The sequence below is a fragment of the Dasypus novemcinctus genome, chromosome 17, assembly GCF_030445035.2.
Source record: "Dasypus novemcinctus isolate mDasNov1 chromosome 17, mDasNov1.1.hap2, whole genome shotgun sequence".
Taxonomy (NCBI): domain Eukaryota; kingdom Metazoa; phylum Chordata; class Mammalia; order Cingulata; family Dasypodidae; genus Dasypus; species Dasypus novemcinctus.
In genome coordinates this window covers 65,249,602-65,276,294 of record NC_080689.1, presented here as the reverse complement: position 1 = coordinate 65,276,294, position 26,693 = coordinate 65,249,602, and the positions used below count along the sequence as shown (strand labels likewise).

General features: G+C 41.6%; 1 protein-coding gene across 3 annotated transcripts in view; it reads left to right on the top strand.

Moving 5' to 3' along the window:
* EXOC6B (exocyst complex component 6B) overlaps positions 1–26,487 on the top strand; it is a 748,241-nt gene extending 721,754 nt beyond the window's left edge. For all 3 annotated transcript variants that reach the window (XM_058278915.2, XM_058278913.1, XM_058278914.2), the window contains 2 exons: positions 18,758–18,870; positions 23,138–26,487. In XM_058278915.2, the coding sequence (XP_058134898.1) occupies positions 18,758–18,870; positions 23,138–23,264 (240 nt within the window). In that variant the 3' untranslated portion in view covers positions 23,265–26,487. The remainder of the gene's footprint in view (positions 1–18,757; positions 18,871–23,137) is intronic.
* Positions 26,488–26,693: the final 206 nt, after the last annotated feature.

Genomic DNA, 26,693 nt, shown 5'->3' with positions numbered 1-26,693 from the left:
ATAGTTTCTAATCCACTTACCTAGGAATCTCTAACAAATTACAATATGCTGAAAGAAAATGAACACTGGCCCATGGCTCCTGCCTCTTTCTCCCACCACATCTGTGCCAGCAGCTCCATCCAAAAACCCACTCCTGCCTGCCTGCCCCTGCCCAACACACGGTAACTCAGTCAGCCCGTGGCAGGAGCTTTGCCTCCTCCCCTTGAACATGTATGTATGGTGTTATTACCCACGGTGATGAAGGGTTTTCTTCTCCTTGCAGCGGCATAGATGCTTTTATCAGTGAGAAATGGCCTTATAGGACAGCCTCTGACGTGAAGGAGTACTTGGTGTTGGCATATTTTATTTGGGAGTCTTTCCCCCAGGCACCAGCTAGTGACAATGGGAGAACCTTAAGACTAGCTGTCTCTCCTTTTCTCCTGACCAAGGTAGTCTTAGAGGTGAAAAGTTTAGACAGCAAACCTATAAACCCACATTTATGAGGCAAATAAATATTTCTCAGTGTGACGTCCCCTTTCAAGGGAAGCTGCTGACGTACAGTTGGTCCCTGATAAAGAACTTAATGAAGTCTCCATCCACCTGGCAGCTGGGATGGAGAGAAAGCAGGGAGCTGCACAGCCACTACTTGCCCCTTCCCCTGCTTCTTCCTTGTTTTCAGCCAGGGAAAAAAAGAATCTCCCCATCCCAGTTCCATAGCCTGTGGAAAATGTAAAGGTCTCCTATATGCCTTCGTTCTTACAGCCTTCTCTGTCTCCTGGGCTCCCATTTCCACAATGCAGTTTTATAGCTTTCTAGGTATGAAACTCAGCCAAAAAAAAAATCCATTCATCCAAGCAATCAATTGGGAGCAAGGAAGATTATCTACAGATTGTGATTGAAGGGGTGAGTTTGTAGGGGAGATTTTTATCGCGTCCTACACAATAAACAGCTTTGAAAAAGTCACTTATTAGACATCTCAGGCCTCAAAAGTTGTTTGAGATCCTTCTTAGACCTTCTTACACATATTAGGTTTCCTCTCTTCAGGTCAGCTCCCTGCCTTTCAAAAAGCAGAGTAACATATTCCTTCCTTCCCCCTTTCTTTACTAGATGTCTTGGCACCTTTGGGCCTCACAAAGCAAGATAGTTCCCAAAAATATGTTTCTCTCCCCTAAAATAATTCTGGTACCAGCTTTTAAGATAATGAAGTTTTTGTCACCTTATTACAATTAGAAGGGTCTCCCTGAAGTTATTTTCTTTCCTTCCTTTCTTGAATAGACATTAGACCTCTTAAAACCGAGATAATTTCAGAGCACACTGCCTGCCCTGCCCTGGATCTAGAGGCAAACTTTTTTTCTGTAAAAGACCAGACAGTAAATATTTTAGGCTTTCCAAGCCATATGGTTTCTTTCACAGCTACTTAACTCTGCTTTTGTAGTACAAAAGCAGCCACAAACAATCTATAAACCAATGAGCATGGTGTATTACAATAAAACTTTATTTGCAAAAGCAGGTGGTGACTATAGTTTTCTGTTCCCTGATTTAGAAGAAAGCAGGTTTCCTTGAAAAAAGTAGAGAAGCCTCCAGGCTAAATTCAGTCTCCTTGTTGTATTAGAGTTCTCTAGAGAAACAGAAAGGTGATATCTGAAAATAGTATAAGATTTTATAAAATTGTCTTACACAACCATGCGAATGTACAAGTCCGAATTCCGCAGGGGCAGACTGCAAGGCAGGGACTCCAATGAAGGTCCTTGACAAATTCCCCAGGAAATGCTGGTTGTCTGGAGTAGAGATGGAAATTCTCTCTCTGAATGCTGAAATCACTTCTCCTTTTAAAGTCTTCAGCTCACTGGTTGAGCCTTCACTCGGTGATGGCAGTCTTCTCTTGATTGTAAATCTAATCAGCCATATATGCAAGCAACTCATGGATAATTTTAAAGTCCGCGAAAGTCCCTTGTGTTTCAAATTGCACACCCAAATGAGGAATATGTTGTCTCCAAAATCTAAAAAGGCCAACTAAGTGTTGTGCCTCTTTTTTGGTATAGGAGGGGCCAGGTGCAGCAGCTTATCCTTCACTTTAGATATGTATCAACATGCCCCACACTACTGGACACCTAGAAATTTTACCAAGGTGGAAGCCACCTGTATTTTTTTTATCCCCCATCCTAATGCGTATACCCTACCAATAAGTCTAGAGTAGTTGCTACTTCTTGCTCACTAGGTCCAATCAACATGATATCACCAATATAATGAACCAGTGTGATGTCTTATGGGAGAGAGAGGTGATCAAGGTCCCTGCAGACAATATTATGACATAGGGCCAGAGAGTTGATATACCCCTGAGGTAGGAGGTAGGACAGTTAAGGTATATTACTGGCCTTGCCAGCTAAAAGCAAACTGTTTCTGGTGGTCCTTATTAATGGCAATTAAGAAAAAAGCAGGGAAGCAGATGTGGCTCAAGCAATTGGGCTTCTGTCTAGAATATGGGAGGACCCGGGTTCGATCCTTGGGGCCTCCTGGTAAAGGCTTGCCCACATGACGAGCAAGCGATGCAGCAAGATGATGACGCAACAAAAGAGAGACACAGGGAAGAATCAGGGCAAGATGCAACCAGGAACTGAGGTTGTGCAAGCAACAGGGAACCTCTCTCCTACATCAGAAGTCCCCAGGATCGAATCCCAGTGAAACCTAGAGGAGAAAATGAGAAGACAAAAAAAAAAAACCAGACACAGAAGATCACACAGCAAATGGACACAGACAGCAAAAAAACAAACAAAAAAACTGGATGGGGATGGAAAAGGAAAAAAAAGATAAAAGCATTTGCCAGATCAATAACTGCATATCAGGCACCAGGGAATATGTTGATTTGCTCAAGCAATGATACCACATCTGGAACAGCAGCTGCAGTTGGAGTCACCACGTGGTTAAATTTATGATAATCCACTGTCATCCTCCAAGATCTATCTCTTTTCTGCACAGGCCAAATAGGAGAGTTGAATGAGGATGTGGTAGGAATCACCACCCCTGCAGCCTTCAAGTCCTTGATGGTGGCACTGATCTCTGCAGTCCCTCCAGAAATCCGGTATTTTGATTTGCTATTTTGCTAGGTAGGGGTAGTTCTAGTGGTTTCCATTTGGACTTTGCTACCATAGTAGCCCTCACTCTACAGAGCAGGGAACCAATATAGGGATTCTACCAGTTGCTTAGTATGACTATTCCGATTATGCATTCTGGAACTGGGGAAATAACCACAGAGTGAGTCTGGCAACCTACTTAATGACCCACTGTGAGACAGACCTGGGCAGAAACTCCATCGATCACCCGACCTCCATAAGCTGCCTCCATGACTGGTGGACACAGTGATGTTTTTGGGTCTCCTGGAATTAATTTCACCTCTGAACCCATGTCTAATAATCCCTAAAATGTCTTATTTCCTTTTCCTCAGCGCAGTTACACTGATTAAAGGCCATAAGTCTCTTTGGGGAAGGCAGGGAGGAAGATTAACAGTATAAATTGTGGGCAGTGTAACATGGTCCTTCCCTGAGTGGACCTGGCCTTCCCCTCATTCAAGGGGCTCTGAGTCTGTAAGCTGTCTCAAGTCTGGGAATTAGTTAAGGGGCTATGACTCTGTTTCTGTAACTCAAGTTTGGCTTTTGTTCATTCAACCTGGAACTCTTCTGCTTATACAGATCTAGTAGGAATTTAGTAGACTATCCATCTATTTTACTTCTAGCTACCCCATGATCTATTAGCCAGTACCATAGGTCTATGTGACAAAGACTATTCTGATTGCTGCTTTGAATCAGCTTTGCATTGTGGTGGCTACACCCACCTTGTCTTTGGCAATTAAGTGCTGTTACTTGGCTTCTGCTAGCCCAGGATCCAATCATCCCTATAGTATTTAAGAATCCTAGTTCTGTGACAGCATCCCACTGTAATATCTGACCTAGAGAGAAGAGCAACTGCAGATCTCTTCAGGGAAGTTGGACTTACTCTCACAAATTTATTCCTCACAGTCCTGGTGAAAGGTGTGTCCTCTGGACATTCCTAGGGTGGGTGGGCAGGTCTTAGATGGTAAATCCATACTGACATTCCAGTTTCTCTAAGTCTTTGGATTCCCTCATCTACGGTATACCAGGGCAATTCTGGCTTCTCAACCTCAAGCATTGTCAACTATCTTTTGGTCCATGTTTCAGCCAGCCACCCAAAGAAATGGTTAGAGCCCTTTTAACCACTCAAGCTATAACAATGAATCCAGAATCTCTGCTTAGTGGGCCCATATCAATAAATTCAGCCTATCCATCTTCATATTCTTTCCACCACTATCCCACACCTTTAATATCCATTCCCACTCATAGTCCTCTGATATCTGTCTATATAATTTGGAACACTCATGCAGTTCTTTTGGAGTATAATGTACTTATTTGTGGGTCATATTTTATACTTCTTTGGGGACTTATGACTTCAGTCTAGTTATAGGTCTGGAAGAAGAAAAAAGGGGGTGGTAGGGATAGGTAACAAGAAGGATTAGAAGTTTCTTGCAAGTCAATTAACTGAAAACATTCCTTTGCAGTTTTATCTGGTGAGACAGGATTAAAATCTTCAGGTAGGGGTTGGATGGCAGACTCCTTGGGGCAGACTGGAAGTCAGGTGGCTGACTCTTTGGGGCAGGCTAGAAATTAGGTGGCTGTCTTTTCAGGGCAGGCTTAATTAAGGTGGGCAGACCATTGCAGGTTTACCTGGCAAAGACTCAGCAGAATTTAGGGTTTCAGTGTATCCATCATCATCAACACATATGTCTCCATTCCAACCCTCAGGGTTCCACTCCTTTCCAATCAGTGTCCTTACTTTAATAGCAGACACCCTACAAGGTTGAGATTTTAGTTTCTGTTGTAACTCTGCTACTCACACAGTTAGACTCTATGTCTGGTTTTCAGAGATCTCAAGTCTGTGGCTGGACAAAACAAGATTTTCTTTCAGGGCACATGTATCCAGCATATTTAGGAATAGCCATTCAACAGTATTGTACCTTTTAACTCCACAAAACTCTGTTAAGGTGTTAAAAACACTCTCACCCAGAGCCTTCCCTCTTATAAGCATGAAAGTAGTCATATCCAGTGGTGATATTTTGCTTATCTCTATTGCCAACTCATGCCATGGACTGTCAGTAGCCTCCTGATTATTGGAACAGAGTCATTAGTGCCCTTGAATCTAATTAGATTAGAGAGTCAATTGAAGAAATCCCAGAACCAATTCATAAATCCCATTTTTAAGATTGTGTTTCTCCAGAACCACTCCTGGTACCAAGCTGTATTAGTTAGGGTTCTCTAGGGAAAGAGAACCCACAAGAGATATCTACAGGTAGTATGAGATCTCATAAAATTGTCGCACACAACCAGGGGAACGCACAAGTCCAAATTCCATAAGGCAGGCTGCAAGCCAGGGACTCCGATGAAGGTCCTCAATGAGTTTCCCTGCTGGTTGTCTGAATTAGAGATGGGAAATCTCTCTCTGAATGCTGAAACCATGTCTCCTTTTAAGACTTTCAACTGATTGGATGAGATGTTACTCATTGCTGATGGCAATCTCCTCAGTTGATTACATATGTAATCAGCCATAGATGCAATCAACTCACTGATGATTAAATTTCATAAAATGCTTTGTATTACAGTTAGCTCAGTGTTTGCTTAACCAAACAACTGGGCACTATTACCTGGCCAAGTGGACACACTTTAGCCTAACTGTCACTTTAGCTTAGTATATGAGGCCCTTTATCACTTGCCTCATTTGTCCTGGTTATTCCCAAGATACTCCTGAGAGATCCAACCATGTCAAATTCCTTGCCTAACAAACTCCCCCTACCCCACGCCCATCCCTCACCAACTTGGCTCAAGCCTAAGTTCCCTTCCTTTTAACTTTCTTTGCACCCTGTTCATAGTTCTTGAGTATTCACATCATTCTGCATCTGTTTATTTACCAAACTGAGTTCCTCAATACTGGATATATTGTCTTGTTAATTTTTCATGTGCAGCGCCTAGAAGAGTACCAGAGAAATTACTGATATTCAGCTTATGTTGATTAAATAAGTTCTGCTTTCCATTTGCTGCTTTTGCCCAGATTTCTATGTCAGGAAATACTCCTGAGGATATTTGGGAAGCAGGAAGATGCTCTTATTTGAATCAGAGAGACCCAGCATCAGGGACAAGGTACTGGGGGAGATCTTGGACAATAAACATAAATGATCAGTCAATTCTGTGCTTCTTAACGGACTTTTCTCAGTCATTCTCTTGGTCTGCCCTCAGCTGGTGATAGGAGCTGTTTTGATTCTGTATCTGAACCAGAAAAACAGATGTGGTGACTCACGTGGGGTCACATTCCTGGACCGGGGCTCCTTTTGCTGTGCTATGCTGCCTCCCAAAAAGGCACCTATGGATCAGGGTATTAGTTAGCCAAGGGGGTGCTGATGCAAAATACCAGAATTGGTTGGTTTTTATAAAGGGTATTTATTTGAGGTAGGAGTTTACATATACCAGGCCATAAAGCATAAGTTACTTCCCTCACCAAAGTCTATTTCTACATGTTGGAGCAAGATGGCTGCCGACATCTGTGAGGGTTTAGAGATCCTAGGTTCCTCCTTTCTTTCTAGGGTCTTCTTTTTCCTGGGCTCAGGGTTTCTCTCTTTCTGGGGCTTACTTCTGTTTCCTCTGTGAGCTTACTTCCCAGGGCTCCAGATTAAGACTTCAGCATCAAACGCCAATTTCAAAAACCCTCCAACTCTGTCCTTTACCATGTCTTTTATCTGGCACCCTACTGGCACAAGAGGTTTACCTGATTGCCTAATCATGTAAACCTCTGAATCCAATATAATCTAATAGGCCCAGAGGAAAAGATCAGTTTACAAACACAATCCAATATTTGTTTTTGGAATTCATCAATAATATCAAACTGCTACAATCAGTAATTATGAAAAATACTTTATAATCATGCAATTGGTTTCATCTGGTCAAAGAAAGTAGCCAAAAGAGAATTCTCCTAGCTTAATGTTCTTCATGTTACTGCTCTCTTAAGTAGGTAGAATCTACTTCATACAGTAGCCATATTCTAAAGAGGCAGCAGATTTAGAATTTTGCAGATTATATGTTAAGTGTCTCAGAGGAGTATGTTATTTGAAATTATTTTGTACTCTATCCTGTTTAACATGAATTCTTCTGGAATGTATATAAAGTAGAAATTCAGGTTTTGCTACAACATTTACTTCAAGAGCATGCCTGCTTTTGGAATACAATTCTCTACAGCACTCAGTGTGTAGACTATTCAAGAGAGAACATATAAAGAAAATCTCCCCAAGGGGAAGAGAGGCTGTGACTTTGTCAGTGTGTCTTTGTCAGTGTGTCTTTGTATCTTTGTCTGTCTGTGTGCCTGCCTTAGCTCCTACGGTCCTTTGCTCTCTGAAATCTTTGCAGGCTTTGTAGGCTCATGATGTCCATGAGGAGCCAGTCCAGACATCAACTTGGAACCAAACATCTGATGACTTTCCATCCCTTAAAACGTTGGAGCCAAACATCTAGGGCTGGATTCTCAATCACCTGTCATAGGTATCTTCCCTCCAGTTTGATGCTGCATTCTTTTTATATATCCTTCCTTCTAGTCCTGGTCTGGAGGACCCATGTTTGCCATTTGGAAAGTTTGCTGTGGAAAACAAAAAATATAAGTCTGTCCCTCCATCTGGCCAGTGTCATTCCTGTGACTATGTTAGTTCACCAATTTTAATATCTATTTTAAAGTCCGTTTAATATGTTAATGGACTTTAAAATAGACTTTAAAATTACTATCTACCTACTGGGAATCTAGCCCTATTCTAATTTATGCTCTGGAGGAAGGAGAAAACAAGGTCCTCATCCTTGGGATACATGGGAAATGAATCTTATATCCCAGGAATTAGCAATCAAGGCAGAATATCTGAAACAATCCTCTTCCACTGTGAGTAGGCATGATATGATTTTATAACAAACACTAGTCCAACAGTGGAAACAAGCAGAGAATTCTTCATCAACCTCTTCATTTTAACTTTTTTAATTCTTTGGGTTATCTTTTCTGCAAAACAGAACTCAAGGGCACCCTCACAATCATTTGCTTAGTTATTTGCTTATAATTCATACTTGAAGATTTCTACTCCTTCACCCATGAACAACTCATACATTCAAATTACTTCTACATCTTCTGCTGGAGAAATGTATATGTTGATATGCACTAACAAGAATCTACCCAGTCCTACTTGGCCTTCATAGTAACTCATTCTCAAGGTCTTCCCTGGAACTTTACATCTTGTTCTGCTATTGTAATGCTATCTGTTCTCTGTCCAATTAACCCTCTCTATGACCTTGGACTAGTTTTTTGTTTGTTTTTGGTTGTTTTTTTTTTTTTGGATTTTTCTCAGCTACCATTGAAAAACAGAGTCATTTTAGAAGTTTGGCCTAGCCTGATGTGAACAGAGACAGAATCTGCTGTTTTTTGCTGTCTGTGACCTTCACTGTGTGACCTTATGTATCTTTTTCTCTTTTTGTCTTCTCTTCTTGTTTTTCTCTTCTAGGATTCACTGTGATTCATTCCTGGGGACCTCTGCACCACCTCTGTTCCTGGTTTCTGTTGCACTTTGCCTTGACTCTCCCCTTTGTCTGTCTTTTGTTGCATCATCATCTTGCATGACTCACTTGCACGGGCACTGGCTCGCCACATGGACACGCTTTTTTTTTTTAACCAGGAGGCCCCAGGGATCGAACCTGGGTCCTCCCATATGGTAGGCAGAAGCCCAATCACTTGAGTCACATCCACTTCCCGGAATCCTTTTTTTTTATTTAGATGAATAGCTGTGGTGTGTAAATTAGCAAGCCTTCTGTACCTCCTGTCTACTTTGTGATTTTCTTCAAGTTGCTTATCTTTTCTGGGTCTTGGTTTCCCCCCTGTGAAATCTGAATTATATTTTGAGTTCTGTTAAGCCACAGGGATGTTCTGAAGTAACAAAAATATAGCAGAGGCAGCTTTAAAACTGACAAAGCCCCAGTAAAGTCACATGTATAAAAATTATACAGAAGACAAAAAAAAAGTATTCCATCAAGATAACCTGTTTAGTATAACCTGATTCAAAATGTCTTCACATGCTATATCCTTTCCTACTTGTATTTTTGTATAATGACCACTAATCATATAATTGACATTTTTAATTGATATATGTAGCTTATAAGGCTCACACCAACTGTTAGTCTAGTTTAGTTCCCCTGTTCTGATAAATACAATAGACAAATAACTCTGCTTTTGAGAGAAGAGTGTTGTTAATGATTGAGATTGCATTTAACCAAATTTGCCCTAATATTTATCAGTATGTCTTACTCTGTAAATATCTAACACTTTCCTGTTTCATCAATTTTAAAATGAAATACCCCAAAATGTAATGTCTGTGCCTTGAAAATGACTTCTCTTGTTTAGCATACAAAAATAGCATTTGTATAAATAAAGAAAGAATGTCATCATTAAAGAAGAATGGACATATTACAAGTAAGTTTCAGGTTACACAGTTAAGTGAAACAGCAAAGTACAAAAATTATCTATATTATGGCACTCTTCAGCTGAGAAAGGAGAGTATATAAAAAAATATGCATGTGTCTGCTCATTTATGCAGAAGAAATAAAAGATAAACCAGAAATTAGAAATTAGCATATAAGGGATGGGTGGGAAAGATATAGAAAGAAGGGAGGCAAAATGGGAACCAGTTAATAGTGATAAGGAGAATGCCATAGTTCTCTGAGTATACCTTTTTGTATAGCAATAACTCTTGGAACTGTTGTATTATTTAACACACCCCAAAACAAATAAATAATTAAAATCAGCCAGAATGTGAGGGGAATCCAAATGGAACACAAATAGTGAAAATGAACCTAATTGAGTTACGAAAGAATGGTATAACCACATTGAAAAGAGTGAGAAAGAAAACTAACCTAAGTAACTTTAAGAAACGTATTTTGACTGTAAGCTAAAGACAAAAGAACTAAATACAAATACTATGCTCTAATTATTAAATTTGTTTTTCCTAACAATTTTTTTATTAAATTGTCTTTTATTTAAAGATACATAGATCACAAAAAATGTTTCACTAAAAAATATGAGGTCCCCACATACCCCTCACTCACCCCCCCACTCCTCCCACGTCATTATGGCACATTCATTGCTTTTGGTGAATACATTCTGGAGCACGGCTGCACCACAGAGATTATAGTTTACATTGTAGTTTACACTCTCCCCCAGTACATTCGGTCGTTTTCACTAGGATTGAACAAATAAGGAAAATTTATTGTAGATAATGAGAGACAGGTTTCTCACTACTGTTAGAGAAAGAAATTATAAATAAGGAAAGAGGAAGGCTAGAACAAACTGTGTTAGAGTGCAATCAGAGACATCAGTATAAATTCATGATTTTAATATATATGTGTACAAATAGGTGCAGAAATCAACATAGATTATTTGATTCATGGGTTATTATACTTACATATATTTCCTAGTCCTATCTGCTGAGGGGATCTAGAAATAATAACACCCCAGTAACAATGAGCATAATAACAATCTAGATGACCATTCTCCAATAAAAAGAACCAGGGCTCTTTGGAGATAAGATTGATTCCAGGGCTGGGCAGGGAAAAGACAAGCTGAATTTAGAGCATCTTGTAGTACCAGAAAGTAAGGAACTGGTCAAAAAATGGTGGGGGTGTGTTGAAAGTTCATAGGAGTACCATTGTGAAAGAGCTCCCGGTGGCCAAAGCTGGGACAATTTGAACAAAATAAATAATGGTAGTATTGGCTTATAACTCATAAAAGAAAATAAATAACCATGAGGTTTTACAGATAAATACTTGAATAAATAAATGAGGTTAAGAAGGGATGGTGCTTCCTCACAAAAGACATCCAATTAATAACTAAAGAGAGAATGAGGGAAGTAGAAAATTATCTTTAGCCAAGCATTACAGTAAAAATTGTCATAAACAAAATTCATCAAAGGATGCTAAAATTAGTAGATAAAAGCTTGAAGGGAAACAGGATATTTCCATAGTCTCAAAGTATATCTCTCCCGAGAAGTATATTAATCACAAAAGGAAAAATAGTTATTTTCCAGTAGAAGAACCCAACAGACACCACCTTAACTAAATGGTCAAGGTTAATATCACCAGTAATAAGACATTTGGAAATCATGAAACTCCTAACATGATATAGTAAGAAGGGCACAGCATCACTTATGTGGTATTTTTGTAAAAAATGCATAACCTCAATTCAGGGTTTCTTAACCTTGCACTATTGCACTTTGGGTTGAATAGTTCTCTGTTATGGAAGGAGGCTTTGTACAGTATAAAAGGTTTAACATAATTTCTGGCCTCTACCCAATGATGCCATTAGCACCATCACCCCCAGCCTTGTGACAACCAAAAAATGTCTGGACACATTGCCAAATGTCCCCTTGGAGGCAAAATCTAATCATGAAAAAATATTAAACAAACCTAAACTGAGGGACATCCTACAAAATAAATGACCAAAAACAAACCTTCTAAAGTATTAACATCTTGAAAGATAAGACTTAAGAACTGTAACAGATTGGAAGAGACTAAGGAGACAAAATTACAGAATGCAATATGGGATACTAGATTAGCTCCTTTATTGGTCAGCCAAAGGGGTGCTGATGCAAAATACCAGAAACTGGTTGGTTTTATAAAGGGTATTTATTTGGGGTAGGAGTTTATAGATACCAGGCCATAAAGTGTAAGTTACTTTCCTCACCAAAGTCTTTTTGGAGTAAGATGGCTACCAACGTCTGCAAGCATTCAGGCTTCCTGGGTTCCTACGTTCCTGGGGCTTCCTACGTTCTCTGGGTTTAAGGTTCCTTCTTTCCTGGTGATGGCTTCTCTTTCCTCTGGGTGCTGACTGCCTGGGTCTTCAACATCAGACTCTAACATGGAAGTCCCCCACTCTGTTCTTGGCTGTGCCTTTTATGTATGAGTCCCCAGGGGTGGGGACGCAACGCCCTAATCATAACTCAATCCTGCCAAGGTACAGATCAGATTACTAGCATAATCCAATATTTCTTTTTGGAATTCATCATTTAAATCAAACTGCTACAGCTCCTGAAACAGAAAAAGACATTTGTGGAAAATCTGCTGAATATTGAATAAAGTCTGTAGTTTAGTTAATAGTACCAATGTTAATTTCCTGATTCCGATGATTGCATTATGGTAATGTAAGATGTTAATATTAAAGAAGCTGGGTGAAGGGTAGAGAGGAGCTGTCTAAACTTTTTGTAACTTACATGTCTAAAATTATTTCAAAATTAAAACATTTTTAAAATCTACCAATATCAGTAAATGGAGGCAAATTTTACATATTGAGCTCCATGACAAATATATAAGGAAAACTGGTATTTGATATTGCTGAGATGATTCCCATCATCAAGTCATTATTCAGTAACCACAGTGAGCTTAAAATGGGTGTATATATGTGTGTGTATTCTGCACCACAATGCGTATTTGCTTTTTAAAGTTTGTTATAAATAGAAAACTGCAAAATGTTCAATCGATGATTAAAAAAGAAGGAGTATGGCTTGGTCACTATGTCACTTACCAGCATTATATATACCAATATTCTCTCATAATGAGACTCATGCTTGGATAAAACTTCTGTTATAATTGCTTCTTTGTACACAAAGATCACATGCCTCTATTCCAGGAACACATTTGGCACTCAACTGTTGGCTTAAGTCACAAACAAATCCCAACATAGGTTTGGTGGAATATCAGAACTATAGAAGAACATGTCAAGTGGTATTCAAGATGCGCTTTGATAGTACCCAGATTAACCATTAACCACTGAATCACATTGTGAGAGGACAAAAAGAATGTTTCATTATGGCACTAATATTTGAGTTGTCTTCCATGTAAGGCAAGTAATAGTGATTTCCTATTTATTAATAGGATAGTAATAAATATTCTTTTAAATTTTTCTAATGTTCAAAACATGAATCAATACAAAGAAGCAATTTAAATAAATAATAATACAGGTAGTAAGAGGATATGGTAAAAATCATGAAGGTGATACTCAAAGTTTAGCAAATAGTTATTTAGGTTAGGTTTTCATTCTCCCACTTCTGATCTTCCTCTTTTTCCTTCTCCTTCATCTACCACCTACTAATAAATGTCAAGAAATACAATTCCCTAAAGAACATATATAGTAGGCTACTTTCTGTGACAGATAGAAGAGGAAATAAGAATATACATGTATCTGCTTTCCGTTACAAAAAGAAACAGGAAAAACAAATCTGAAAATAGTAGATTTCATTATCTACAAAGTTAGAGGAAGGATTGGAATAGAAGGAATTGAATATGGAAAGAGTGACACTTCTCTTAGTTAATCGTTTTGTTTAGTTTTGACATTTGGAAGCATGTTAATGTCCTATGTATTCCGAAAAATTAAATTAACAGATGATAGGGAGGAACCTAAAAGTGAAAGCAAATGAAATCAAATTAACTCAGTTGCATTTAGATGAATACCATTAACTAACTGAGGCATGGGAAAAAACTAATCTAAGTGACTTATGAACACAGTGTTTGATTGTACACACTCAGTCTTGGGTTGGAAGGGACAATTGCAGACAAATCCTAAACACTTTCTTAATAGGCTTGGTGGTTTTTGTTTTGGCTTGGACTGTTTTTTTGGTAGTGATATGTATAAGCAATTCTCAAACTATTTTAGATGTACTATGTGATTGAGCAAATTAGTAAATGTGATGATGATGTTATGAGCCAGTTTTCACTTTAGAAGAAAGTATATAACTATATGGAATGGGAGAAGGCAAGAGAGAATATAACAGGTTAGAACTGGAGATATCAGTGTAAACTAATGATTTCTAAAATGTATATGTATTTGAATATAATTACATTATGAATATATGTATGTATATGTGTGCATGTGTCTGCTGAAGGGACTTAGTTCCCTACAGTTTATCCCCCAGTGGCAGTGAAAAATGTTACTGTAGTAACAAAGCGCATACCTAGCACCCAGATCTTGGTCTCTAAGAACATTCTCCACTAAAAGAAACTTGAGCTCCTCAAGAAAATGACTGATTCTAGAGCTGGGACAGGGTAAATGTGAGATGAGCCTATAACATCTTATGCCAGAAAATAAGGAGATATTCAAAAACTGATGGGGCATATCACAAGAACACAGGCTACAGCTTAGAGAGGCTCACACTGGCCAAATCTGGGACAACTTGAGCACCAAAATAATTAGGTATGGTAATGAATATAAGCCATTGAAAAAATGAGTCCATACCAATAATAAATAAATAAAATGGGAAGAAGGAAGAGCACTTGTTTATAGCAGAATGCTGTCTGACAACTGGTAAATGTGAAGAGAAGGATGGAGCTGGAATGTCATCACTTTGCAACTATCAGTAAAGATTAGACCAGGCAAGAATCATCAGTGGATCTAAGGGGAAATTTGAATGAGGAGCAGGACAGTGGCATACTCTTAAACGGTCTCCTCACAAATTACTTATTAGTTGCAAAGGAAAACATAATGACTAGACAGTGGAAAAATCAGACAACATCTCTGACTGGGTGATCAAACTTAAGATCACCAGTGAGGGGCAAATGAATATTAAATGACTCCTGATGTGATACCCTGAGGAAGACGATCTCACTTATGTAATATTCTGTTCAAAAATACGGATCTTGAACTTCATCATGAGAAACATTAGATAAAACCAAAATGAGGGGGGAGAAAGAGAGGGGTGAACTATAGTCTTCAAAATGTCAATATCCCATGTCTACATAAAATAACATGACTTTAAAATGCTGTTTGACCTAAAGTAAGGGGGAAATGGAAAGGAGAAATGAGTTTATATGGCTACGAGTTTCTAAAAAAGAGTCTGGAGGCTGGCAGAAGGATTGCCCTCATGCACAACTGAGCAGAGTCAGAGAGACAGATAAAGCAGATACAACCCCCAGATATTGGTTCCTTTGAAGGCTAAAGAGACCCATGAGAGTTATGGCCATGGCCGATGGGGTTAACTACCAGGGCAGATGGCCCCTCATTGGAAATGGTGTTTATGTGTGATGAATCTGGACTCAGATGGGATCTCCCTTCATAAGACTTTCATGCTAATGTGCTGGGGGTGCAGTTAACGTTGGGATTTAAGATATATTTAGGGGATTTGAATCTCTGGACTGACAATGTGATAGCCAGGTCCTGAGCCTCAACAGACTCCAGCACCTACAATCTGATTTATTGGACTTACCACACTCAGCTAAGATGGAGTTGAAGAAGGACAATCACCACACCATGGAGCCTAGAGTGATTACAACTGAAAATGGGAGGATTGCATCCAGCATCCATGTGGAATTTGAGCCTCCTCTTGACATAGAGGTGCAATGGACACAACCAATCCAATGTCCACATAGAAGAGGTGGTATTGGATTGAGAAAAGTGGACATGGTGGACGATGGGTATGGGGAAAGGCAGGAAGAGATGAGAGGTGGAGGTGTCTTTGGGACATGGAGCTGCCCTGGATGGTGCTTCAGAGGCAATCACCGGACATTGTAAATCCTCACAGGGCCCACTGGATGGAATGGAGGAGAGTATGGGCCATGATGTGGACCATTGACTATGAGGTGCAGAGGTGCCCAAAGATGTACTTACCAAATCCAATGGATGTGTCATGATGATGGGAACGAGTGTTTTGGGGGGGAGAGGGGGGGTGGGGGAGTGGGGTTGAATGGGACCTCACATATATATTTTTGATGTAATATTATTACAAAGTCAATAAAAAAAAAATGTCAATATCATAAAAGAAAAAGTAAAAAGAAAGGCTATGGAAATTCTCCAAATTAGAAGAGACTAAAGAGACATGACAAATATAATACCTGGAGCCAAGAAAAAAAAAAAACCTAAAAGGCATTATTTGGTCAATTGACAAAATTAGAATATGGATTCTATCAATATTACTGAAGTTGATGACTTTACTGTGGGTGGTCATGTAAGAAAATAGGCCTATTCTTAGAAACACTGAAGTGCATGCGGATACAGAGCCATGATACGTGCAGGTTAGTCTCAGACAACTCAGATGAGATATAGCATGTATGCATATGTGTGCATGTGTGTGTAGTAAGAAAGCACAAATGGAGCATGTGGGGAAAAGTGTTGACAGTGGGTGGATCTAGGTGGAGAGTATATCTTGTTCTTTGAACTGTTCTTATTCTTACAAATTTCTGGTGTTTGAAATTACTTCCAAATGAAAGCTGTTTTTTTTTTTTTAAAGGAATGTGATCATTAGTAATGACTGAGTGTTCTGCATTCTTCCGTGAGAGTTTATTGAGATCCAGCAAGATCCTTGCATGTGCAGAACCTATATGGTGCCTAGGAGGGCCTGATTCCCGCCCCCCCTTTTTCTTTAAGATTTATTTATTTATTTGTTTGTTTATTTCTGTCCTCACCCCCACCCCCCTTTGTCTGCTCTCTGTCCATTTACTTTGTCTGCTTGTCTTCTCTTTAGGCAGCACTGGAAACTGACCCTGGAAACTTCTGGAGTGGGAGAGAGGTGCTCAATCTCTTGCACCACCTCAGCTCCCTGGTCTACTGCATCTCTTATTGCCTCTTCTCTGTGTCTCTTTTTGTTCCATCATCTGTGCCATCTCTCTGCTCAGGCCAGCTTGCCACATGGGCCAGCACTCCATGCAGGCCAGCTCGCCATAGGCCAGCTTGCCTTCACCAGGAGGCCCAGGGAATCAAACCCTGGACCTCTCATGTGGTAGACAGGAGCCCAATCGCTTGATTTACATCTGCTTCCTCTGATACACCTTTGAAAACAGCCATAGTCTGGAAACTGAAGTGCTGTGTTGATAAACAGGCTTGCTGGTTTTCTTTCTCCTAAGCAACTAACTTAGTTAAGTACTCCCTGACTCCTTTCCATGTCCATCACTTTCAGAGGAGACCATCAGGCTTATGTACAGGCCATCTTTAAAGGACTGGGGAAAGCAACCTGGATCCTGAGTGTGATCTACAGGCTCCTCTTGGTTGAGCTTAATAGAATTAGGCAACTTCCATGCTTAGAGTGGGATAAACTAGGTAGCTTGTCATCCAGAGCTCTAGGTCTCAGCGCTGACATTGAGAGACTTCAGCAGAAACATAAAGATAGATACCCTTAGACTGAGCTAAACTGCCCTCCACAGTCCATTAGTGATGTACCCAGGTTCCACCAACCAGAAATATATGGTATTCTTTGCAATAGATCACAAAATACTGATACCATAAACTCCATCAGAGAAATTAGGAACTTACTAACAGAGAAGGTGGTTTTACCACATGCGTGTAGGTGTCTGCATCTGAAAAATAACACCTAAAATAACTTTAAGAAATCAAGTTTTTGCTTTTTTCCAATTAGACTCATTTGTTATTAATTCACTTTTTTATTAGCTCCCTAGTGGGCAAATAGTAAAAAGCTCCCTAAAGCTTTCTAAAAGTTCATGAGAGAAAGATATTAATTGAGAAAATGCTATCCTTTATCATATGTTTTCCTGGGATTTGGAGGAAGAATAATCAGATTTGCAAACTACAGTTCTGGAAGAACTTTAGAACAAGGGACACTCCAGTGACTGGCAGTGTTCCCTAGGAGCAAGTAAAGAGAAAGTGTCTTGAGTGGTCTTTGGATATTATTGGACAGAAATACCAAAGATAGAGTAGGAAGTCAGGGGAAATTCTCTTCTGAAGGAAAGCTCTGTGAGGCCTTGGGGCAGAGGAAGTGGTAGAAGCCCTTTTACTTGCCAACTAAAATAGGCATGACCTAAAAGAGGCTGAAGAGGGCCCAGTGGAGCCATGCTGTCCCAGTCCAACCATCATGACTGTCTCTCTCCCTCCCTCCTTTTCTCATCTTTAACATGCATTTCTTGGCTGAGGGTGTAGGGGCTTTTCTCAGTTTTGAGTTTGGGACTTCAGCCAATTCCCAGGCTGATGGAGGAAGTTCCTAACAGCTATTCTAAGGGAATGGATGGGAGTGGAGACTTGGCCAAGCAGGGCAAGGCCCACACTGCCTGTTTGCCCAGATGCCCAGGGAAAACAGACAGGCAAGGATGTGCTGCCAGCAATCCTTGGCTCTTCTGCCACATGGCAAGGCACATGGTGGCATCTACTGGTTTCTCCCTTCTCTTCTTGTTTTCGTTGATTTCAGCTTCTCGCTTCCCTGGCTCTCTCTCTCTCTCTTTCTCTCTCTCTCTCTCTCTCCCCCATATTCAGGATGGATTAAGTGCCATCCTGAATGAGTTGGGTCACACCTGAACTGAAGTAGCCAGATAGCCTCATTAAAAGATCCTTCTTACAATGGGTTCATACCCACAGGAATGGGTTAGATTTAAAAACATGTTTTTGGGGAATACATCAGCTTCAAACCAGCACACATGTAGAAGGCAGTCAATAAGCATTTATTAAATAAATGAGGGAGTGATTATTGTAATATCTTGTGTTTTGATTCAGTCCAGTGTTAGTTTCTTTACAGGCCTGCAACTGAGAGCTAACTACTGGCATATAGTCATAGCAATGTTATTGTGCTTATGGCAGAAATGCTCTGTCTTCTCTTACTACCTTTTTACTAACAGGGTTCAGATATACTATTGGCTGGTAGAGAAGGATGATGAAGGTTCTTGGGGTCCTGGTTTGTCTTTCTAACTAATCCCTGGGTGGGGGTTTGGATATTTTACAGCTTTTGGATCTCTTCATCCAGTGGGATTGGTCGACCTATCTTGCAGACTATGGCCAACCCAACTGCAAGTACCTCCGGGTAAACCCAGTGACAGCTCTGACCCTGCTTGAGAAGTAAGTACCTAGTCCAGTGGTTTGTTTGGGGGGATAGAGGGATGGGGATGGGGAATTATAAGAGGGTAATTTCCCCTTTGCCAATATTCTGAAAAGTTAACCTACTGGTCCCCTTCTTGAAGTTGTCCTTAGTGCTGCCACCAGTCTCCCTCATTGCACTTGGCAGTCCACTTTTCATCTTGTAGCCTATTAATTCCTGAGCCCCAATAAGTTCGGCCAAATATGTGTCAGAATTGGACTCTGATATTCTCTTGAAGCTTAATGGTGGCAACATATCTTTCACTAGGGATGACAAAAGAAGTGGTAGATGCCTTAGTTCAAAAGGTCTCAGGCCAGCCTGGTGAACAGAGTAAGGTTGGCTCCAGTCATCTGGGGTATGATATGGATAAAGCAGCACCAGTGAACAGGCGGCTTCTCGGGTTCCTAGCGGAGACACTCCAGGAATTAATGAAACCTTCCTCTCCTCTCTCCATCCCCACCCCAGGTCTAACTTATTGTGTTGACTGTCTCAAGAAAGCTCTATTGGAGTTGCCTAGTTCTTGCCTGAGGCAGAAGTCCTACCACTAAGATTGGGCTAGCCAGCTCCAGAGCATCTCATGGCTAACCAGTATGGTACCCAGGTGCTCTGACTTTTGCTAACCTAGTTGAGAGCTGGCAGGCCAGAGACCAAACCCATGTAAAGGCCAACTTTTTCTTGCAATCAGACCAAATAGTTAACCTTCAGCCTCTTAGAAACTGCCTAGAAGATATATCCACAGAGAGAAATGCTCCACAGTATCTTCAGGATTTCACCAAGGTATCCTGGGCATCCTGTATCTGGGCAGTGTAGCAAGTCTATATAGACAGCAGTCTTGTGTTCTCAAATCTAGAAAGGCAAGGCCCAGAGTCTAGGAGGTCAGAGTATAGCTGATAAGCAGGAGAGGCTGAGGGGCATACTTCTTACTGTGCCATATGTAGGAGGAGAAAGGAAAGGAGATGGAGAGTAGGCAAGAACAGGATGTACAGGTATGTGTTGGTAGCCAAGAGACTGAAAGCCCAGAGTACAACTCTCTCCTGATCAAAGCAAGGACTGATGTTTCCATTTTAACTTTGTTTCCCATGATTCTCTCCCCCAATGACCTTCCTCATTAGGATATCTAGAGAGTAAGCGTATTATTCACTTGGGCCTTTTCCTATTCACTTTGCGGCAAGTCCTTCTGGTTTCCTCATTGACACTAATGACTACACTAAAATCCCTTCCCTGTGAGTTGTCCCTGCCCTGACATAATAATCTGTTAAACTGGTCTGGTGCCAAGTGGCTGACTGCCTCCTCTATCTCGGTTCTTAGAGTGACCCTTGACTTACAGTTCCTTTGGGGCTGGAAGGGGTGGCAGGGATTTTTCCTCATCATTGCCAGATCAAGGGTAGTTCCCACTCAGCTTCCTGGCATACTCAATCTTCTTACTAGTGTAGGGCTTGAAACTCAGCTCTAGTAGAAGGAAGCTTCTTCTCAGCTGTCTCTTCTATCTCCTAGGTGAGGCCTGTAGCTTTAAGATTTGGAACTATCTCTCCCGTGGAAGACTTTTCATTAGGAGCATCTTCAGCCCAAAACCTAATTCCAGAGTTCTAGGCACCCAACTGAAATGGGGAACCTTTTGGCCTTTGAAATGGTGTTTAGATGGTCATACTCATTATGTGTCCAAATGGTCTCTGGGATTCCCTTCAATCAGTTACCTCTCTACTATCCTCTGTTCCTAAAATCTCAGTCCAGGAAGTACTGGCTCTTCCACTTCCTATGGATCAACAGCACACTAAAATAATCAGCCCACCTCTAGCATTCTAGAGGCCCTTGCCAGCAACAAAGCCCCCTGTGCATAACCCTAGTCATCAGTGCTTGAAAGCTTCCTTCCACACTGTAGGACCAAAGTCCACCCAGATCTTCAAAATCCACTTCTTCCAGCCTCATAGGAATTAATCCCTTTACCTGACCCATTCCTGCTTTCCCCACAGCTCACTGAACCTCTAGCTTTCTTTTTCTGGCCCTAATTAGCAGGGTGAGGCATGGAAAGAGCCCAGGGCCTGCTGAGGACATTCAGAAAAGAGAAGAGGTCCCTAAGGCTCACTGTGTCAGTGAGAGGTGGCCATAGCTAAAGTGGATCAGGATTCTGGGCTTACAGAATGGGAGGGAAGACAGTGGGCTCACCTTTGGTTTTGGAACATTCCGAGGGTACAAACCAGCATGTCACTGTCAGCCCTTAGAGCACTGGAGTTTATCTTTATAGCACCCAATCTCAAATCTAGGCCATATGAGAAATAAATTGCCAAGAAATTCTGTCCTCTGGGGCTCAGAGACTACTTTCTTGTTCCCTCCTTCCCTTTCTCCTACTTTATTACAGGAGCTTCCCTATGGGAGCTCAAAGCCAGCACTGTCTACCTGTCCCTGGCTTGTATCAAGGAGTCATCAAATTAATCACCAGATGGGACATTAAATTAAATGTCCTAGGACTATAGAAAGTGTCTGTCTTTTTTTCTCTTTTTCTTTCTTTCTTTTTTGTTTTATTTTGTTGTTGTTGTTCTTTAGATTTTTAGCACACCCAGCAAAAGAAAGGCTTTCTTTCTCTGGAATAAATAATCTAAAAACAAACCAATTCCGCAAGCATAACTATGCAATTAGTTTGTAAGGGGCCAAATACAGTAATTGTCACAGCCTTGAGCAGCTTTATGCTTTCTTTTCAACTGACCCATCGTCTCTTCTTCTTCCCCTCCTAGCACAGGCCTCCATATGTGAATACTGTACATTCAGTGTTCTGAGTTTCCTAATGAATAAAACCAGCCTGAAGGCCCTTGACCTTAGAGCAGAGGAGGAAGTCTCCATTGGTTTGTGGCCATCAGTGTCAGCCAGAGCCATACAGTTCACCAGAACTTCCTTTCCACGTGGATGTAAATGGCCTTGTGGGATTCGCTGGTCTCTAACCTGCCCCTCTGCAAAGGGCCACCCACAGAAAGGAATGGACCAGGCTTAGCTGAAGGACCCTGATAAGAATACCAGGGGGTAGTTTACTCTACAATGGCTCATTTCTTTCTTCCCTCTTTGAGCCTGTCTCCAGGCAGCCCAGGCAGCAGTGAGGTCGGAGAGCTGACCCAGCCGTGGGAGACAGAGGTGAAACCACTGGGGAGAAATTGTTCTGGGGACTATTCTTAATTCTCTAACCCTAGAACTAGTTGTAAGAGTTCTATGTCCAGTGTGCAGAGGCTGGGACCAGAGTTAACTGGCACCAACAGATGCCAGAATTGTGGGCCCTCTGTAGAGAAGAGCAGATTCCTTGATTCTATCACAATGGCTTAGTCAGATTTGGGGATACAGTGGCTTAGTCAGATTGGGGAAGTTTCTGCAACAGTCTCAGCCTCCTGGCCTTGACTTATTTATCCATGCTTCCCAGTTAGGACTCTATATCTAACAGAACCATTGGCTAGAACTCCCCATGGTTTGTGGTCTTAAGAATATGCCAATTGTGGGGCTTTAGCAAGACCTAGTAATAGAAAGGTCTCCAAAGGCCAAAGGTGTGAGGATATAGACAGTCATTGAGAACTGAGGGGCTCATCTGGCCTAAAGCCCTGGTATATCAAATAGGAGGATGGCCCAGCCTTTTGGCATCTGCTCTCCTCAGCACCATGCCCTCATAGCCACCTCACTGCATTTAGGCCCTAACCCTGAGACAGAAGAAAAATGATCAGTCAAGGCTTTAGTTTTGTTAGGGATAGGATAGAATAACCAGCTACAGTGAGGTTTAGAAATACACAGTGGTCTCTGGTTATTCATGTTCTTATTGGAATTGCTAGTTAAGAGCATTTTTCTGCTTTACTTTTCAAATACCAGTCTAAAGTCCCAGAAGGATTTCCTGAATTAGTGAGTACATGAGGTAATTAGTGGGTCCTAGCCATTCCCTGGGAGCCTGTTACCCAGCAGGGCTGTAGCATGCCCCCTATACCTATCACAGGTGCATACCTTGGGAGAAAAGGGAATGAGTTGGGTAGGTGGGTTTGGGGCATTAAGGATCTGGGTCTTGACTATTTCTCAAAGGCGACTGAAATTTGGGAGGGCTATGAGCATCAGTAGAACATCTTCCTGATCAATAGGTGAATGTGAGCCTGACCACAGACATATTCTGTACTCTTCCCATTCTGGGTAGCGGGTGAGAGGCACTGTGCCATTCCTACCTCCTGAAAGTCTGCCTTCCACCATTGTCTCCTCAAATACTTTGTTCTCTTTCTTTCCTTCTCTGTTTAGGATGAAGGACACTAGCCGCAAGAACAACATGTTTGCGCAGTTCAGGAAAAATGAGCGAGACAAGCAGAAACTGATTGACACTGTGGCAAAGCAGCTCCGGGGACTCATCAGCAGCCACCACTCTTGAAGGCTGACCTCGGACCCACAGAGGCTGCTCACTGAAGCACCAGAGTCCAGGACCCAGCCCTAGCTGGCCCAACATTTGTGCATTCTTCTTCAAAGAGAGCATATGTATTTTTTTATTAACCCCTGTACAGTATTCACATAACTTTTCCCTATAGTAAAAGAGGCATGAGAATAAGCAAGTACATGAGCTGTTGCTAAGCTGGGATGCAGGGGAAGTTATTACTACACTGTGATATCCTAGAGATGGTGGTACCAGCAATCCCAGTGTCATGAGTCACCTTTGATTTTACATCTCCAGTGTTTCGGTCTGGGGCTTGGGAACTATCAGACAAGGTAGGTCCTTGGCACTGGGAGGTAAGAGGAGTAGGCAAAAGGATAATAAAGGATACCCTTCCTCCTCTCATTCACCATATACGTGAGGCTGATTCTTCATAAAGCAAGGACAAGAAGATCTGGCAACATCACAGTTCTGGAGGTTCATCTCCTCAGTGCACTGACTTTCATTGGCTGACCTAAGGCTTTTACTGTTAATTTTTCTGGGGCAGGATAGAGCTAAATAGACAGTGGTAATATTTGGGAGCCGTGACTAGCTCTAGGTTGTCCACATACCACAAGTGTTTTATATCACATAAGGAGTTTTACTGGATCTTGCAAGCCATTGTTAATGTAATCCAAGCCTCAATTCATTCCCCATTCATCTCATTTCCTTCTTTTAGGGTCAAGGGACTTGGTTCAGGGTATAGGTCAGCAGTTATTTCCATGGGTCTTCACAGAGAGTCCCAAATTTGGCCTCCTCTAACAGTATCATTGGGATAGGTCAGATCCCAGAAGCCTAAAAGTGTCTCTTTCTTTATTCTTAGAGCTGAGAGTTATTTAGTTTATTCCTTCATTTTTTAAAGCCAGTTTTCTGGCCACCATCTTTAAAAGAAAAGTGATCAGCTCTACAGTATTAGGGGCACTGTTTACCTCTAGATATAGAGCCACTGTCACCATGAAGTAGACAGGACTAACCATGGCTAGTTGCTTTGTGGCCTCTGGCCCAACCATCCCTCACTAGATCATACCCTGGATATGAAGCTCTTCTTACTCAAGCCCAAGGCATCCATCCTTTCTTGAGATCCCCAAAGCCATCTTTGGTCCTCGCCTGAGAAAGGTAGTCTGTAGCCCTATACCCCAAACTCTGGCATGTGCACAGGGAACCTGGACCAGCTTAGCTTGGAGCTGTCCCAGATGCACTCCTGAGATTTCATGCAAGGGCTTTGCTATGAGGTCAGCAGAGGAACCTGCCCTTTAAAATACTTCAGGAAATCTACTGTGGCTGCTGGCAAGAGTATAATTGGGCATCACCAAACAATGACAAATAAGCCACACACTGGCATTTCCAGCTCGGATTAGTGGGAGGAGAGACTCATCAAACAGAATAAACAGAATTCATCACTACCTTTGCCAGCTACTGAGTTGCTCCTGGGGAGGACAGTGCTTCCTCTTTCAATCCCTGCCCCCTCCCACCTCCATATCCCGTAGGAACTTGAAAAGCATGGAGAAAAGAATATGCACACATAGAGTCCTCCTCAAAGCTGGAGAGACCAGGCTGGGTCGGAGCTCTGCTAATGCCTGCTGAGGCTCATCCTCCGAGGTAGGCAGTTGGCCCAGGGTCTTAGGATGAGGGTCACAATGAGTACTGCCGCCCAACGCCACAAATCTGAGTGCTGCCACCCAGAGGCCACCCAAAGGCCAAAAGGGATGGCCAGGGCCCATGGAAATAAGACCAAAGATGTCATCTTTTCCCAAGCCCTGGACCTTGTTGAAAAGAGTGAGAGATGACTACCAATCTGAAGTCCTAATGCTTGAGGAGGTCCCAGAACCCTCCTTCGCTAGTCTTCAGTTTGGGGCCAGACCTCTTCAGCTTTGAGTGAGACTCTGAAGTGGGAATGAAGAGACCCTTAAGCATGTCACAGTTTTAGAGAATCAACATTGCTGATCTGAAAGAAGTGTGCTGTAGAGGAAAAAGTGAACAGGGTGGAAAAATGGGGGTTACTCTGTCCATTGCATGTGAAAGTTCCTTTAAAGGAACATTATTCACACTCAAGATGCAAAGATGGACCCTTTGGTGTATCTCCTCTTCCTTTTTAGTCTGCTTCCCTCCTTTAACAAAAAACAGCATGCTGCTACTTATTTGTATGTACAGAGGCTCTTGGTGGGCAGTGGGAGGTAAAACCAGGCACCAGCAATGTCAAAGTTATCTTGATGGTGAATAGGGACTTTTTAAAGTGTTTTGTCTATAGGCTCATAGCTGGACCAGCCTTGAGAGGATTTATTCAAAGCATGCCTCTTGGACTCCTGAGATCTGGCCTCACATGCCAGAAATATAAAGTACCCTTTAGGGCTTCAATGAGAAGTTGAGAACAGGGGTGACTAGAAATCTACCTGCCCTCTGATTCTTAGGGAAAATAAGGTCACGTTCCTAGAGGGGCAGTCTGGTTTTGGACCCTAGGGGGTTTCAGTAATCATATGGGCATCCTGCATAGTTTTATCACCCATAGGAAAATCTCTTTGAGCAGACTGTAAAGGAAGCTGTTGGGAGGAGAAGAACAGAACCTAGAAATTAAAATTAGTGGAGAGTCCTCATTAGCAAAAAGAATGGACAGTTTCCTGGGAGTGCCCACCAGTGTTTTCGTTGCATCCCATGCCTAACAGTGTCTCAGGCCTCAAAGTTAACCTGTCTTCACTGTATACTTGACAAATACTTTCTCAATGAGTCCTACACCTTTATTCCCCAAGACTTGCATTGGCCCTGACCTTCCTCATAAGGCCTCTGAGCACACTCCTTGGGACCTACTACAGAAATCTCCTGACCTTGGCTTCCCTTCTATCAGGATTCTTCTCCTGGCTGCTTCAGTTGTCTCTCTCGCTCTCACTCTTTTTTGTTTTGCTTTGTTTCGTTTTGCCTGCATTCACAATTATTTTACACTAATGTGTTGGAAAATAGCCTGTTTATTTTGCACAAATAGTTGCACATATGTGGAGAAATATAGGAAAGTCCATTTTTAACTCTAAAGGGAAGTTTTTTTCTTTAAAATTCACTAGTAAAGCTACTGATACAGATGGGCTGCATGGTTAGTGGAAAACCTCCTGTGTGGAAAGAGCATGTCTATTCCCCCTGTATATTTTCCTCTTTTAACTGCTATTAAACAAGAGAGTCTATGTACCTATTTAAAAAGCCACAGTGTTGTCTTATGTTTATTTTTTGTTGTTGTTCTCCCATTCCTTTTGCACAGTGTGCTGTGGTTTGAGAGCTGGATGACAGGCATTGCATCCCCAATCAACTGGACTGAGGAGCTAGAGCAGGCTAAAGCCTGGTGGGAGGAGAAAACCTATCTTCCAGACAAGACAGGGGGCACAAACCCTGGTCCACTCGTATTAACTACTG